The 13,801-nt window shown below is 56.6% G+C and overlaps 3 protein-coding genes and 1 non-coding gene across 4 annotated transcripts; 2 read left to right on the top strand and 2 right to left on the bottom strand.

The window, feature by feature from the left end:
* Positions 1 to 484: 484 nt before the first annotated feature.
* On the top strand, positions 485 to 1,737 carry B0H64DRAFT_144393 (uncharacterized protein). The gene is made up of 3 exons (XM_062798323.1): positions 485 to 965; positions 1,062 to 1,497; positions 1,568 to 1,737. Exons 1-3 carry the CDS (start codon positions 645 to 647, stop codon positions 1,675 to 1,677), a joined length of 867 nt encoding a protein of 288 aa, XP_062658841.1. The 5' UTR covers positions 485 to 644; the 3' UTR covers positions 1,678 to 1,737.
* A 575-nt stretch (positions 1,738 to 2,312) lies between these two features.
* Positions 2,313 to 2,396, top strand: B0H64DRAFT_t94. The gene has a single exon. It is a non-coding gene; the product is annotated as a tRNA-Lys (tRNA).
* Positions 2,397 to 3,162: 766 nt separating this feature from the next.
* On the bottom strand, positions 3,163 to 3,598 carry B0H64DRAFT_441749 (uncharacterized protein; the record flags this gene model as incomplete). The annotated part of the gene is made up of 2 exons (XM_062806592.1): positions 3,163 to 3,188; positions 3,352 to 3,598. The coding sequence occupies 2 exons, from the start codon at positions 3,596 to 3,598 to the stop codon at positions 3,163 to 3,165; spliced, it is 273 nt and encodes a 90-aa protein (XP_062658840.1).
* Positions 3,599 to 5,376: 1,778 nt separating this feature from the next.
* On the bottom strand, positions 5,377 to 13,024 carry B0H64DRAFT_358838 (acetyl-CoA carboxylase). The gene is made up of 5 exons (XM_062801658.1): positions 12,838 to 13,024; positions 12,435 to 12,771; positions 12,090 to 12,355; positions 7,182 to 12,028; positions 5,377 to 7,125 (listed from the first exon to the last, which is right to left on the bottom strand). The coding sequence occupies exons 2-5, from the start codon at positions 12,594 to 12,596 to the stop codon at positions 5,549 to 5,551; spliced, it is 6,852 nt and encodes a 2,283-aa protein (XP_062658839.1). The 5' UTR covers positions 12,597 to 12,771; positions 12,838 to 13,024; the 3' UTR covers positions 5,377 to 5,548.
* Between the last annotated feature and the right edge of the window lie 777 nt (positions 13,025 to 13,801).

Below are 13,801 nucleotides of genomic sequence, written 5' to 3'. Positions count from 1 at the left end.
TTCTAGCGTGGCGTAATGGAATATATAATTAGATATGCCCTCTGCCCAGCTGTGTATCGACGAGTTTGGTTATTTCCTGTCGGGTAAAGTGACTTGTTGGCTGTCCCGACTCTGGGCGATAGACGCTGCTGGTACAGATTACACATTACATGTAATCTTTCTGTATGTTTGTACCCCTCCGCGGTGCCCCGGCAACTGGGACTCCCTGTCCCTTGCAGGCTTGCAGCCTCAGGCATTCTTCAAGCTTGGAGCTGCTGGAGCTTCGGGAGCTCATGAGAGCTCGCTACCCCAGCCTCCCAATTCCGAACGGGCCATCTTTGTGATCCCCTCCATTGTCCCAACGCTGGACCAAGAACGCCATTGTTGTTTTGCTTCCCCACCCTCCCTTAACTATTGTGCGAGAGTATCCAATCGCGTACTCTGCCGGATTTCGTTCCCTCCGGTCCTTCAGGGTTCCCACGCACGCGCGCAGCCCGCCGCACTTCTTCAATCGTTCATCTAGTTATTTAATCGAGACTTTGCGACCACTTTGCCGACCAATTGACCGACCTGCCAATTCGCTTTTGCTTAGCCAACTGCGCAACAGAGCTACCGACCGACCACCGACCGCCGACGTACACGAGACCACCCAAAAAAAGACAAACATGGCCGACAGCTTCAACGAGGGAATGGTCGAGGATGCGCCGGCCGCCGCCACCGGCACCGGCGACGTCGAGATGGCTGAGGGCGCCGCCACCGCCGCCGCCGCCGAGAACCCCAACAGCTCCGTGCTCCCCTTCGCCGAGGGCGTGCCCGAGGACCCGGTCCCGGAGCGCGTGTCCTTCCTGCAGTACCTCTCGAGCCCCGTCGTCACGCTGCTGATCGGGACGGGCGACAAGGAGACCATCCTCACGGCGCATCAGGGGCTGCTGGTGCAGAGCCCGTACTTTGCCGACGCGTGCGCCGAGTTTGCGGATGATGGGAGTGTATGTTATGTGTGCCGCGCGGGCAGCTTGTCCGCGGGTTTGTTTTGAGGAGGTTTTAGTGGTGCTGACTATCTGTGTGTTGTGTGTGTCCCGCAGCCCCGCCAGATCGAGCTACCCGGCGAAGACCTCGACGCGATGGGGTGCTTTCTCGAGTTCCTCTACACGAACGACTACTTCCCCAAGAAGGTGCCCGGGCAGCGCACGCTGGAGAAGGACGCGTCGATCCCCGACGTGGACATGACGGGCGACCAGCTGCTCAAGCACGCCAAGGTGTACACGCTGGCGGAGAAGTTCGGCCTCACCGACCTCAAGAACCTCGCGTCCAGCAAGATCCACTGCGTCAACTCGACCGCCAAGGGCGAGATCGCCTACGCCCGCTACGTCTACGAGTACACCTCGCGCGAGGACACGTCCATCCGCGTCCCCGTCGCCAACTTCTGGGCCACCCGCTCCCACACCCTGCGCGCCGAGGCCGAGGAGGAGTTCCGCACCCTCTGCCTGGAGTTCCCCCAGTTTGGCTACGACGTACTCAGTATGTGGCACACCAGCCCCCCTTCCCGAGAGCCCCCCGCGGGCGTACTAACCTTTCCCTCCTCCCACAGCCCGCGTGCTCGACGAGAAGCTCAAGCGCGAGCGCAACGAGAAGATGCACCCCGGCGCCCCCGGCAGCGCGCGCAAGCGGCCCAGACACAGCAGCACCGCAGCGGCCTAAGCGATCCGACGGATGGGCGGCGCCGAGAGATTGGTTGCGCCGGAATGAATGGGGTGGCGGAAGGCGGCGGGTTGTCACCTGGCAAAAGGTTGCGCCCGCCCCCACATACAGCGCGAATACCTACCGCGATATGGCGGCTGTACAACAGTATATTTCAAGCCTGTATATTTGGAACTCTTCAGCTTTCTTTATCTTCCGGGACTGCGTTATTTCTATAATTACTGGGGTGCGCTTGCTAGGCTGGCTAGCCGGTTGGACAGGACGCAATGATTTGGGCTGCCCACTGGGAAGGGCGTACGCGTTGACGTTGGTGCAGGGGGTCACAAACTCTCTTTGGCGGACAGTCCCTCGGGCAGTCCGTGGCGACGGTCGAAACTCTGACATTGCGCACCAAGCCCCCCCAAAAGGAACGCCCCAAGAGTTACCAGTGCTTGGAGTTGGTATGTCTAGGCTGCCACATGGGCAAGAGAACAATGACTGCCGGGGTTCGGTCCCCGAGCGTCTAAACTGAAGACCTCGACCTTTGTTAGCATTCCCCCTCCCACTTGGCTCTAAGCAGGGTCCGAAGTGATCTGTGCAAAGGGGCATAGATGCTGCATCTCCGAAGCCCATTTCAACAAACATTTAACTAGCCTGCCCGGCTAGCTCAATCGGTAGAGCGTGAGACTCTTATGAAGTTTCCAATCTCAAGGTTGTGGGTTCGACCCCCACGTCGGGCTCAATTCCCGACAGCGATTACATCCTGTCATTTTTTGGGCTTTCCTCCCCCTTTTTCCCAACACCTCTTTTTGGTGTTCTTTTTTCTTTTCATAACCTATATTAACTTCCTCTTTCTCGTTACAATTCTAAACTAGGACAGTAGGTGTTCTAGCAGGCTTCTAATAGTAATTCTTGAGCTTAACCTCCTATATGCTCCGATACATCCTAAGAGGTCTGCCACCAGTCACCGCCTAGGGTAGTTGAGAACTTGAGATGATTCTAGGAAAATGCCTAACAATGACCTGGAATGACGCCGAGACGCACGTGGGAGAACACCACCTCGGAAAGTAACACCGGGTGTTACGGGGGACAACGGCCACACTGATCTTTACATGTCAAATCTATCCCGATCACATCTTACACCAAGCTTGCAAACGGAAAGTTGAAACATGCACGGTATTTATGACCTGTGCAACGGCTATAAAAGTAACAAACACTCCGAGCCTGGAAAAGGAAGTGTCACGCTACTATGAGAACCTCTGTCTTCCTGCCCATCATATGAAACCTGGGTGAGAACAACAAAAACATACCGCCGTATGGTGACACGACAACCATGACATTCTCCTCGTTCTCCAGACCCTTCATTCGATAAATACCCAGCAATCCTAAAATAAGAATAAAATCACGTCGCTCAAAGCCTGACAACTTCCAACTCGCATTACAACTCTCTATACAACGAAGGACAGTCAGCATATCAGCCATCATACTCAACACTAAGAAACACGCTTACTTGCCCATTGAATCCTCGGCCTCTGTTTAGTGGTGTTCAATCCACTATAAAGGTCAAAGTATCAACATGGCAGAGCACTACAGTCCCCATCTCATTATCGAAGTGGCTAATCGAAACGCGGAGGCGAAAGGTTCCAGTCCTGGAGATGCAAAGGTTTCGGAACGAATAAACCGCGGTCGTTTTACCCCCCGCAGTCTTCGCGCGCTCCTGTTGCACGTCCGTGCCGCCTTGGTAATCCGAGCTGTCGATTGGGTTCCCATTCGTGTCTCTCACAACGGCCGTGGCAAATATGTTGTCAACCCCGTATCCTGGGTAGCTGTCTGAGCTCAACTGCAGCTTGGCCTTGACTTTCGGCGAGATGGCGCTGCCTTGTTGGACGATGGGAGGCGGCTGGACCTCTATCGTGACCGTCGGGCTTGATGGGGTGGTCATTGTGCTAACGGTTGAGTTTGAGGGTTAAGAGACTGGTTGATGTCTATGAGGGCGGCTTGATGATAATATGATATCCGACTGCAAAGAACCAAGTGAATGGTTGAGGCCAGAGTATATTTATATGTCATTCTCTGACACCCAGATAACCCCATACACCTAGCTCCGCAGGCGGAATGCCCGATATGTGTCATAAATACAACCAGAGCAGTGTGTAAGCTTTCCTTAGTGCTTGTGTCTTGAAACATCGGCTCGTTAGTTAACCGTGATGAGTCAAGAACGTTAGGTCAAGGTGTAAGGGGTTCATTCCTCAGCTATTCCAGCTGTGAGCCAACGTCACTCTCAATCAATATTTTATCAGAGGCAAACACAAGCTGAGTACCCATGGTCGCTCTGTCCCTTTTCACAATGCTCAGATGTTCCTAAAAAGGAGATGTCACCAAAACGTTGCTGCGACCACCACAGCCAGTATCCGTGGTGATCACGGCTAGAGACAAACTCTACGTGCTGTCTCAGATCTGTACAACCCACCACGAGCCGCAGTGTTGCTACTTGTACAGTAGTGAGACGAAGCCGCAAGGAGATTATCAGCCTTCTGACGGCGTTCCGCTACATGGCCTCACAAATCCTAACTTCATAGACAGGAACAAAGCTTTACCACTAACATTATAAACCCCGTCGTGTGAGAGGTGGGGCCTTCCCTGGCCCACCTCACGTGCAGGGCAACCGCCCACATCCTCCCGCAGTGGCAGGGCTAGCTAGCTTTTCCTCCCACACACAACATTCCACACACGTTTTCCCACCGACTCTACTATCGCGAGTCCCACACGTCGACAACGCCAACGACCCCTACAATGGCAACTATGAAAACAACTTTTGCATAGCACCCTTACCGGCAGCATTGCGACTGAACACAAACCCCATGTGTCCACTCTGACCTGCACAACCTATCACGAGCCGCATGCTCCCACGTTTCACTTGCTACACTATGTTTAGTGCGCGAAGATATTACCAATCCTTCAAGATCCTAGCCGTGACGCAAACGGAAATATTCCATGTGTCGTGTTCGATCTGCGGAACCCCAGCACGAGCCACGCCATCCTTTGGTGGTAGTGAGATGAGGTTCCATGTCGATTGCCTACGGGAGGCAGGGCGCGGGCCATGCCCGTCCGTAACGCCAACCATGCGAGCAGCCCTGGCTGAATATGGGACCCCCAATAGTTAGTATACATAGACTGTTTGGTGTTTGGGTAACCGCGGACGACCTGAGTCATTCCATGATATTCATGGTAGATGCCAAAGACAGCGAATAGGTAAGACTTGAGGGGCCTGGCAAAGGGGAAGCAGTCTGCCATTTGATAACCCCTCGGTCTGGCATGCCCAGTGCTGCCCTTGGTGCGGTTACCTTCCACGATATGAAGTTATCGACAGACCCAGGGGAAGAGTGGCAGTGTTGACAGTTGACAAGAAATCCGTCGCGGATTCCAAAACGGAAACCGACTCCCGTTGGGGAACCAGTGAGAACGGATAGTAAATATACCCGTCTGCTGTAACAGAAACCCACCCACGTCCCGGTTCCCGTGACACACCCAAAGGAGGGAACACTGGCCGACGCCAGAGCCGGTTCGTGTCTGCCCCCCTACTTTGAAGAACTGGACGTTAGAAACCCAAACTTGGCTTACTTGGCTTACTCCCTCCCACGAGACCACGAGTAACACAAGCCAACCAGACCAGTCACGAATCCACCACAAAAAGAGCACAGTCACAGAACAAACCACAGCAAAACGCAGTACCAAATAGCAAAATCATCATTTACTCGCCACGCTAACCATACAAGCCAAGCCAAGCCATCATCACACAGGCCGCCCCGGTCCTCTACCCGCCAACCCCCAAGTCTAACTAACCACTGTTTCCACACCCAAACCGCCCCCAGCCGTCACCAACCAAGCAAACCTAAACCTGTTTCAAAAACTCAAGGACCTTATCCCGCTCCTCCACCGGCATCACGCGCAGCATGTCGCGGACACCCTTCCACGCAGCACCGTCGGTGGCGTCAGCGCCGTCGCTGCCGACGCGCACGAGATCCCTCATCTCGGCGGCGATGGCCTCCTTCTTGAGCGCGTCCACCTTGTCGTGCACCAGCTTCCTGTTGGCCTCGTACCACTCGGCCACGGCCCGGTCATCAGTGGCAAAGTTGGGGATGCCGGACCAGGCTTCGAGCAGGTGCAGGTGGCGCTTGCGGGCCTCGGCCGAGACCAGCGCGTGGGCGGCCACGTCCTTGGCGTGGGCACCACCCGGCGCGGTGGCGTTGTTGATACGACGAAGGGTGTATTCCTCGTTGAGTCTCCTGCGCACGCGCCAGTAGAAGAAGCGGCGGGCTTCGCGCCACTCCAGCACCTCGCGGATGACACCCTTGGCCTTCATGCGCCCGGCGCGGTCGTGTAGGTCGGCATATTGCAGGCTGATCTGGGCGTAGACCGGGAGGAGCTGGTGCTCGCGCTCCGTCATCTGTTTCTTGATATCGTCCGCCTCCTCCTTGGACAGACCCTCCCTGGCCATCTGCTTCTTGAGGTTGGAGTACAGAGGGTCGAGGCGGGCCATCGTCTCGAGCTGCTTGTCCTTCTTATACTTGATGCCGATGATGCCCTCAGGTTCAAGGACACCGCCGCGGGCCTCCACGTCCGCATACATCTCCATGAACGTGGTATTGATGGTCGGGTCCACGACGACCCACGAGCCACCACGCAGTTCCCCGAAGGGCGGGATGTAGATGAACACGGGCTGCTCGAACTTGACCAAGGCATCCACGATGAAAGAGCCGTACTTGAGAACCTCGTTGTACATGTCGCGCTGACCGCCCGAGAAACCACGCCAGTTGGCGAGAATCATGAGCGGGAGCTGCTCACCATGGTTGAAGTCGTTGATGGCCTGAGCCGTCTTGAAGGCCGAGTTGGGGTACCATACGCCGCCGGCCTCGTTCGTCAGCTGCTCGATCGAGTCAGGGTTGGCAGGATCGGCGGGCGTGATGTTTTCGACCGAGCGGGTCTCGACGCCAATAACACCCATGGGGATGCCGCCGAGACGGGCGCGACCGACCACCACAGTGCGAGCCCAGCCACCCAGAGTCTCGACGAAGGAGTCCTTGTCGAACAGGCCGGGCTGGAAGCCATCCTCGTCCTGCTTGCCAGCAATCATCCACCTGACATCGTAAGGCTGCTTTTGCGGCGGGGTGTAGACGACATCGCGATCCCAGTCGTCAATGCTCGCCCGAATGGGGAGGGGGCTGTTGCGCTTGTCGGGGATGAAAGACATCCACTCAACAATCTTCGAGACGCCGGCAAAGTCGTCGTTGGCAGTCAAGTGAGAGACACCATTGCGGTACATGATTTGAGTGCCACCGAGTTGCAGGTTGGACGTGTAGACCTCGCGACCGAGCAGGTTGTTGAGCGCCGGAGCACCGGTGAGGATGATCGGTTGGCCCTCAATTTGCACGGCACGCTGGCCAAGACGCACGAGGTACGCACCAATACCTAAACAAGTTAGCTTGCGTGAGACAAGAGACGGGGTTTGCGGGACATGAACTTACCAACAGAGCGGCAGGTCACGAGCGTGCAGGTGAAGATGTCGCTGTAAGCCCTGCTCGTGGCACCTGCGATTAAGCCGGAACCGCGCAAGCATTCGACGCCCAAACCGTCTTCGGCACCGACGATGGTCACAATCTTGTGGCGCTTCTCCCCATCCTCCGTGACCTCCTCGGTGATGACCTCATTCTCAAACCGACGCTTGGCCTCGTCCTTGAGATACAGGTACTTGAAGCCAGCCTCGGGCTTCTCGGCATCGTTCCAAGCGACGCTGAAGTGAGGCATCAGCTCGTTGGCGAGGCCCAGGCGCGCACCGGAGTTTGCCGATAGGTAGATGCGCGGGATACCTAGCTTGCGGGCTAGCTCCGTGCACTTGAAGAAGAAGTTGTCCTCCTTGGGACCAAAGGAGCCAATGTTGTAGGTGATATCGTTGGCAACGACGACGAACCGGCGACCCTTGGGGTATTCGGGCGTACGGGCCTTGATGAGCCAACCAACCATACCGCACGAGTTGGTACCAGGCTCGCGAGACACCTCGGCTAAGTTGTCTTGATCGTCTAGCACGAGTTCGTTATAGTCGATGCACTCGCCGGTGGCCGGCTGGTCACCCGCCAGGGAAGGTTGTGCCTTGACAACGGTGGTCCAGCTGTTCTGGATCGCCTGGCGGAAGAGCTCCGGGAAGTCGTAGACATACTGGGTGCCCATGATGTGGGCCTTGTACCGCTTGGGCTGCAGCCAGTTCTTGGTCGGATAGGGCGTCGAGACGGGAAGCAAGTGCATCGCGCCGATCTTGGTAGTACCGCCGATAGAGTGGAACACCCACTCGCCCTTCTCCGACTTGCGCTCGGCGTACATCTCAACTTGGATGACATACCCTGAAGTGTTCGTGATGATGACACGGAGGGGATAAGGCTGCCCGGTGGCGGGGTCCGTACAAATAATACGGATTTCGACATTCGCCACGCGCAGGCGCCAACCGCGAGGGCCGAACCGGTCCAAGAAGCCCTGCAACGAGTGCTCGACCTCCTGCGGCTGCAACTGGAAGATGGGGCTGAAGTTGATGAACATGTGGTTCAAATCCGAGTTGCTCGTGCCGATGATCTCGAGGGCGTCGAAAATGTCGTTGATCACCCGATCCGCCTCCGAGATCAAGTACTCGGCAGTGGGGATCTCGTCACGGAGCCTGCCCGGGCGGATGACGGCACGGGTGAAGAAGCGCCTGTCGGTCTCGACGTCTTTGCCGATGCCCTCATAGACGTGGATGTTCTTGTTCTCGGTGAAAACTGGCTTGATCTTGAACTTGGAGAGACGGGCGAGCTCGAGCTGGAAAGCAAGAGACGGCTCGATATGACGAATGCTATCGTCTTCGATGTATTGGGGCCCTCTGAAGGTGTAGTAAGCAGGGTACGAGCCATCGTTCCGACCGCAAATGAACGTGAGGCGGCGGACACGGCGGGAGAAGAGGTCGTCCTTGAATTGCTCGACCAAAGGCAGGATATCCTTCAATGTCTCCTCATCACTGCGGCCCTCAGCGTCCCGGACTGCGACGTTGACCACGGCAGAAAGCTCATCCATGCTGTCAAGGCGAGGGGGTGGGGCCGGCCGACGCATGTCGCTGAGGGCGGCAAGTGGGTTTGCGACCCTTCTGCGGTTCCCTAGCATGGGAAGTGTGTCGAGCGCCCTCGAAAGCATATCCTCGGCATCGTCGAGATACTTGCAAGGGATGATGACACCCTTCCGAACCGGTTCCTCCCGTGTCCGCTGGGACAGATACGACATGTCGCTAATGGAGCTGATCCTCGAGAAGGTCTGGTCAATCGGCGTCGCAGGCGTGGACGGAGCGGCTGATTGAACGGGCAGCCCAAACTCGGACTGGCCAATCTTGCGGAGGGCGAAGTCCCAGGACACAAAGGCAGGCGTATCGGTTTCGTCGGTTTGGTACTCGATCTTCTTGAGATTGTAGGCACGGTAAGCACGACGGACGTAGGTTTCCAGGGCGGCCAAGGACACCCAGGGATCCTCGTGGGCAAAGAACAGCGTCAAGACGTCAAAGACGGTGTACTTGGAGTCGACGACCTCCTTGATGACTTCCAAGTTCGGCTCGCGGTGATCCCAGCCGGTTTCACCGTAGCGGGACTCAACGACGGACGAGCGAAGAATGTGTTCCATTTGGGCGGTCCGCTCTTCGAGAGACGGGAGGGCGCACTGAATGAGGATCTCGCGAGCCTTGAGCGAGACCTTGGCTGTTTGGCGGGACTCGAGCTCAGCCAGCTTCCGCAGGACGGGCCGGAGGGCCTTGCCGACATTCCCAACGTTGGGTTTGTTAGGACGGTATTCGTCGAGGATGGCGAGCACCAGAGAGTTCTTGGCGGCAATCCTGCTATGAGAGAGGACGGTCTGCACAACCTTCTGAATGTCATCCTTGTTCTGGTCCCGAAGCTTCAGGATCACCTCCTCGTCCTGCAAGCGGCGGCCAGAGAAAAGACGCTCAACATCTGCGTACTGCGACAGTAAGTCCGCGATCACGTTCAGCTCGCGGGACTTTTGGCCGTCGGCGTAGAGGTCAAGAATGTCAGTGAGCGGTGCCAGGGTGGTCCTGAGCAGCTCAGCGTCCGCCTTGACAGGGATGTTGTCGTCGATCCACTTCTGGAATACCTTCATGAGGTTCCGGGCGGGGAACTCAACCTGCCTCTGCTGAGCACGCTCCAGAGCCTGGGTGAACTGGGCATCAAGCTTTTGGGGCATGCGAGCATGTAGGGCAGAGAACTGAGCCGAGAACTCGCTGTAGGGCAACTTGTCGTCGCGAAGGACCGTGACGAGCTCCTTCAGGGTGTCAAGCATGACGACCTGGTTATCGAAGCCCATAAGGATGTTGGCGAGCGTGTTGTACTTCAAAGAAAAGACTTGCGAGGGCTTGTTGCCAACGACGACCGGGTTGCCGTACTGCGGAAGTTGACCCAGGAAAGCCTGCGCTTGCTTAACACGGCTAGGGTCATCGAGCGCGAGGATGCCCAAAATATCACCGGCCTCGAGGGTTGCGCCCGGTTGCTTGATGAGCTGCACAATACCATCCTCCTGGGCGATAAGGGGCATGTACATCTTCATAACTTCGACCTCGGCAAAGGTCTGGCCGGACCGGACGTGGGCGCCGTTATCAACACTGTACTTGACGAGCTTGCCAGGAGAGGGAGACCGCAGCTGGGTGGGGTCGTTCTCCTGTTCGAGCAGGCATGTCTTGCCGTCGACGGACATGCGCGTGGCAGCAACTTCTTCCTTCCAGTAGACGTTGTGACTGCGGCCATTAAGGAGCACAAGGAGACCACCATCGCTGAGGGCGCGCACGCCGACGGTGCACTTGGAACCGTTGATGAAAAGGCGGTAGCTGTCGGTACTGGAGCGTGTAACGGTAAACTTGTAGCGGTACCCCTCGTAAATGAAGTCGACGGGGAAAACGGTCTTAAGGATATCCTTGGCGGGAACCTGGCCCTTCTCAAGACCGCCGCGGTACTCGGCGATACACCCCTCGCTAGTGATATGGGCTTTCGTGACAGCGCCGCAGACAATGGCGAGCATGGTGTCGGGCCTCTCAGCAGTGAGCTTCTTGGAGATCAGCTCATCAAGCCAGCCGGTTGTGATTGTGTTTTGTTCAAAGGCGTCTGTCTCGAGGAGCTTAATTAGGTATTCGACAGTAGTGCGGAAATCGCCGCGGATACTGAGCTCCTTTAGGGCAACAACCATGTGTTTCCGGGAGGCGGCGCGGTTCTCGCCGTAGGCAAAGATGTGACCGAACTGAGAGTCGGAGAAACTGTGGATACCACCGGCGGAACCGACAGAGAAGTAACCCCACACATTCGAACTCGAGCGGAAGTTCAGGTCGTGGAGCACACCGTTGGACGGCTTGAAGCCCTCGCCCGGGTCCTCGGACGTGATACGGCAAGCGGTGGTGTGGCCCTTGGGCGTCGGGCGCCTCTGTGTCTTCTCGCTCTCCGGGCTCTTGAACTCAAAGTCGATATCCGTCGACGTCTTGGGGTCAACACCATACAGAAGCCGGATGTCTCGGATACGGTGAAGGGGGAGACCCATCGCAACCTGAAGTTGGGCAGCAGGCAGGTTGACGCCGCTGACCATCTCTGTTGTCGGATGCTCGACCTGGAGACGGGGGTTGAGCTCCAGGAAGTAGAACTTGTCGTCGGCGTGCGAGTAGAGATACTCGACGGTTCCGGCAGAGACGTAGCCGACGAGTCTGCCGAGGCGGACTGCGGCGTCCTCCATGGCCTTAAAGGTGGTGGGCTTGGCGATCGTGACGGGGGCCTCCTCGATAATCTTTTGGTGTCTCCGCTGGACCGAGCAGTCTCTGCCGAAGAGCGAAATGTTGTTGCCGTACTGATCAGCGAGTAATTGAACCTCCAAGTGCCTGGCGCTGTCCGCCAACTTCATGATGAAGATGGGCGAGCCGGGAATCTCGCTAGCTGCCGCCTTATACAGCTCCTGGAAGTTCTCTTCATCCATCACTTTCCGGATACCCTTGCCGCCGCCACCTTCGGATGCCTTGACCATGACGGGGAAGCCGATCTCCTTGGCCTTCTCCAGGCCCTCCTCCCAGGAGTTCACACATCCCTTGAGGTAGATATCGTCGGGAACGGTCACGATCCCCTTGTCGTCAACGCTGACATCGCTGACGCCAGTGCCAGACCAGGGAATGCAGGGCACGTCCGCGTGTTGGGCGACAATGGTTGATGAAATCTTGTCACCAAGCGACCGCATTGCGGAGCCAGGAGGGCCGATGAAGACAATCTTCTTTGGTGATGCTGCGAGAGATTCGGGGAGCTTTGGGTTTTCGGATGCATGGCCCCTAATCGGTTATTCGTTAGCGTCAGATCTCAACCACCGTCGGCCGTTCATGGCGGACTCACCATCCTGCCCAAACCGCATGGACGTCCATACGCTCTGCGACGTCAACGATGAGCTCGACATTGGCGTAGTTGTGATTATTTGTGCCACCAGGGACCTCCACATAATGGTCTGCCATGCGGATGTAGTCGGCGTTTGCTTGGAGATCTTCCGGTGTGGCCATGACGGTAAACTTGATAGCCCGCTCATCGCCGAACGTCTCGTACGCCCATTTTCGTACCGATCGGATCTCCTTAACGGCGGCGATACCGTTGTTGGCGATCAGCACCTGGAGGGAGGCAGTGGTTGTCAGCTGGGCACTTGGGCGGGGTCGTAACCCCCAGGCGTGGGGTATTGGGCACACTCACGTTGGTAATGACCGTGTGGCCATTGTGGCTGGCCACGAACTCCTTGACTTTGGAAGCGGGAGCATTCTCCAGCTTGTTACCGCCGATGAAGTGCGAAGGGAGGCTATGGGCCTCGGCGTACGTTGTTGCGACGCCGTTCGCATGGCCGTTTGTTTCCGCCATTGTCGCTTTCGGTATAAATCGTCAAGATCACGAACGAAATATTAATATTCGGCCGAGTTGTACCGCTTTGTGCAAACCGCAAGGGTGGGTGTAAGACTCGGAGCAGGCAGGGATCGGGAGTCCGATGGTTTCCCGGAATGTGCTTGGGTTCCGAAAAAGGGTTGTTTGGGGGGCCCTATACCTCATGTCCTGCCGTCAGCATTCCCCAATTCTACCATGTAAGGTCAGGAATAAGTCGAACCTTAGTGCGCCGCGCGAGCTTCCTGAAAGAAGAATGGTTCCTCGCCAGGTAAGATAACGTGGGAGAGAGTGGACAAATGCCCCGGGGCAAGTCAGCAAGGGATGGAGACTCGAACGCCGATTATAACAGGGAGACCACCGAAAAAGCAAAGAACAAGAAGCGAAGGTCGATCTCGTGCCCAGTGGTTGCCACGCAGGTAGTTTGTGGAATTAGTGGAAGGAGCGGGAGGGCGACCACGCGTTGGGCAGGAAGGGGGCAGCGGGCTTGATGAATGCCAATCTGAGAGTTTCTGGTGGGATTCTTTCTGCATGCATGGGGTAGGTGGGGACCATAAATTACAGTGCGCAAAACCATAGACTCGCACCGTCCTAGCAGAGCACCCCACGAAACTCCCAAGTATTTACACTGATTTTTTAAACAGAAATTGATCCAAGGCCCCAATATTGCGCATGGCCTTTTTGTACCTGAAAAGGCCGATTGTTTTTTACAAAAGCCGGACATCTGATTCACCCAGTTGTCTCCTTTCTCACAGCTTTCCTGGTCTTCAAGGCCGGGTACTACCGTGCGGGAGCCCCGCTCTTCCTGGCTCGGGGTTCGGTCGAGTCGTCCCTAATCTGTACACACAGTCGTCGGCCAATTCAAAAACGGTTCGGGGGGTTGAGGTTGGGGTAATCAAGACACGGAAACGTGATGTGTCGCTTCCGCCGTGGCCCCAGACCTCCCCGGGATGGAGATAGGTTTTAAATGCTACCATTAAGTCTTAACCGCAGGCCAGGTCTTCCAAGCGGGTGCCTGTTCTTCGCAACTATCCTTCACAGTGTTTCCTCCGCTGGAGCTTTCGGACCGGATATGCCAAGCCTCCCAGAAACCTAACACTGGAGTCGGGCAGCGCCATCCGGTGTCCGAGAGGTGGCGGGCTGCCATGTATGGCAACCTTATTGTTCATAGGGCGGGGTTGCTGTTT

This window comes from Chaetomium fimeti (assembly GCF_033439085.1).
Source record: "Chaetomium fimeti strain CBS 168.71 chromosome Unknown B0H64scaffold_4, whole genome shotgun sequence".
In the NCBI taxonomy this organism is placed as follows: domain Eukaryota; kingdom Fungi; phylum Ascomycota; class Sordariomycetes; order Sordariales; family Chaetomiaceae; genus Chaetomium; species Chaetomium fimeti.
The sequence above is the reverse complement of the archived record's forward strand: the minus strand, read 5'-3'. Positions and strand labels throughout refer to the sequence as shown.